Source organism: Vicia villosa, linkage group LG6, assembly GCF_029867415.1.
Source record: "Vicia villosa cultivar HV-30 ecotype Madison, WI linkage group LG6, Vvil1.0, whole genome shotgun sequence".
NCBI lineage: Eukaryota > Viridiplantae > Streptophyta > Magnoliopsida > Fabales > Fabaceae > Vicia > Vicia villosa.
In genome coordinates this window covers 20,156,915-20,159,180 of record NC_081185.1, presented here as the reverse complement: position 1 = coordinate 20,159,180, position 2,266 = coordinate 20,156,915, and the positions used below count along the sequence as shown (strand labels likewise).

The following is a 2,266-nucleotide window of genomic DNA, read 5'->3' as shown; positions in this document are numbered from 1 at the left end:
CTGAAGAACTTTCTTTCTCAGAGTCATCAGCAGGACTACCACTGTCTTCCTCCAATACTTGATCATCTTTATCTTCCATCTCTTATGTATCTGCAAACTCCTCATTCTCATCCATTTCCAGAGTACGTATCATTTGTTCAAGAGACATTTTTCTAGCTTCCACTTCTTTGCAAGTCTCTTTTAGTATTGTTATGACTTCTGCTTTACCGACTGATGCTCTAGACTTGGAAGTTTCAGCTGATGTCATGTTCATTGAGAGTGTTTGGATATTGATCCTGAATTACACCACTCAAGAGGGATGGAAAGGAAATTGGACCCTTAATACTGAAGCTTCCAACATGTTTCATGGTTTGGTCGAAAATATATGCTCCATAATCAAACTTTACCTTTTTTCCTATAACGTACAGAAATCTACCAAGCACAGTTGAGATAGTGGACTTGTGATTTGTTGGAACCCAATTAGCTGCTCCTATTTTATGAAGCATTGCATACTTGATGCTAAGCTTACTTGCAGTTAGCTTCTCTTTCATGGGCCAGCTTTTTACCTGCTTGGCTATGATCACTTGACAGACTTGGTTGTCTGTTACTTCCAGCTCAATTTGAGCTTCATCTGTTTTTCCCAAGAATTTATTAATCACAGAAGGAGAGAAGGATACACACTTACCTCTTACAAACACCTTTCTGTAGTCTGCATTTTTGCTATTGTCACAATCTTCAGATAGGTTTACCACAAATTCTTTGACCAGTTTCTCATAACATTTAGGAAGATTGCACACAGTTTTTAGCAGTCCAGCTTCTTGAACCAGCTCTAAGACCTCCTTGTTTTCAAGAGCATTTGGAGCCAATTCTCTTTCAACAGCAAATCCCTTTTGGAGAACATATTTCCAGCTGCTGACACTAGAGGCATAGTGAAAAGACACATTATCAATGGGAACTTCAGGGATGTTAGCAGCAAGCTTACTGGTTGTAGGCTTCTTCCTTGATGGAATGTTAGGGACATTTACTTCAACATCAGATTCACGTTCAATAATTTCCCGCTCTTTTCTTTTCTTTGGAATGACCCTGCTCCAGGATTTTGGAGGACCAAACCTTTTACCCTTGGTAACAGCTTTGCTCTTGACAGGACCTGTAGAATTACTCTTCTTCCTGACAATGTCTTTGGTAGAGTTGTTCACTTGAGTGCTCCCTTTTGGTGATCCTTGAACAACAGCTTTGCCTTTTCTTCTTGTCATTAGCCTGTTGGCTACACTCGAATTCAAGGAGGTAAGTAATTCGTCGTCAGAGTACTCATCTAAGTCTACCACATTAGTATCAGTTTCAGTATTGGCCTTAGGTTGCTCATTATTATCAATGTCATTGACATTCTCGGTGACACTGGTATTCTTAGTAACCCCTTGTTCATCCTTGTTGATTTCTAGGTCACTATCAACGGTGTGAACAGCCTCAGCCTTACTGGTGTTATTAAGGGGATCAGCCATTATGGTTTGAAGAGGAATAGATATTCCAGGCACGTGATGATTCTCCTTCAAAATATGATTAACAATCCTGGTAATTGCGCTATCGACATACTTGGATCGTTTTGCATGAGTCGTTTTAGGCTTTGTGGCCTTTAGTTCGTCATTGCTAATCGTCCTTAAAGGGACAACCTTAAGGACCCTATTAGGGTTAGAGGACTCCTCCGGTGCTGCTGAGTCTGAAACGAGAGATTCATCATTTGATTGCTGAGACATTCTGAACCTTAGAGAACTAGAACTTGTTTCACACTTGTGAGAGCAATAGAAGTAAATCAATCTCAGAGAATAGCTAGCAGAACTACTAGGAAGTTTTTCCGTTTTTAGAATATTAGGGGATAGAGGGGGCTTTATATGTACACTAAGTGAGGGAAATTTCAAAACATGGATTTTGACAAAGCCCAAATAGTATTCCCTCACGTTGGTTAATTGCTATAATAAGTTTAGGTAGCAGATACCCAACATACCCTTTTCTGTCACATTGTCTTTATATGTTGTTGCAACATTCTATGTGACATTGCTTTCAGACAGTCCTTTAGGATCATTGCTCACATTTGAATTTTCCAGTTTTCTTTCCCGATCTGTAATGTCCATCACAAGGCTTACTCTTTCTTCTAGCAGAAATCTATTGATACTTCTGTATTCTCTTACTTTTGCACACAGTTTCTCATTCATTACAAATGTCTTAGAAAAGCCAGTAGAAAGTTCAATTTTGGTGAATTCTCCATCATAGGAATCTTCATTAGAGTCATCAG

At 39.2% G+C, this 2,266-nt stretch overlaps 1 protein-coding gene across 1 annotated transcript; it reads right to left on the bottom strand.

The window, feature by feature from the left end:
* Positions 1-233: 233 nt before the first annotated feature.
* Positions 234-1,730, bottom strand: LOC131613327 (uncharacterized). The gene has a single exon (XM_058885006.1). The coding sequence runs from the start codon at positions 1,728-1,730 to the stop codon at positions 234-236; it is 1,497 nt and encodes a 498-aa protein (XP_058740989.1).
* Positions 1,731-2,266: the final 536 nt, after the last annotated feature.

What these genes read in the sequence shown, in the direction of transcription:
- LOC131613327 (XM_058885006.1), bottom strand. Translation starts at nt 1,730, where the DNA reads ATGTCTCAGCAATCAAATGATGAATCTCTCGTTTCAGACTCAGCAGCA.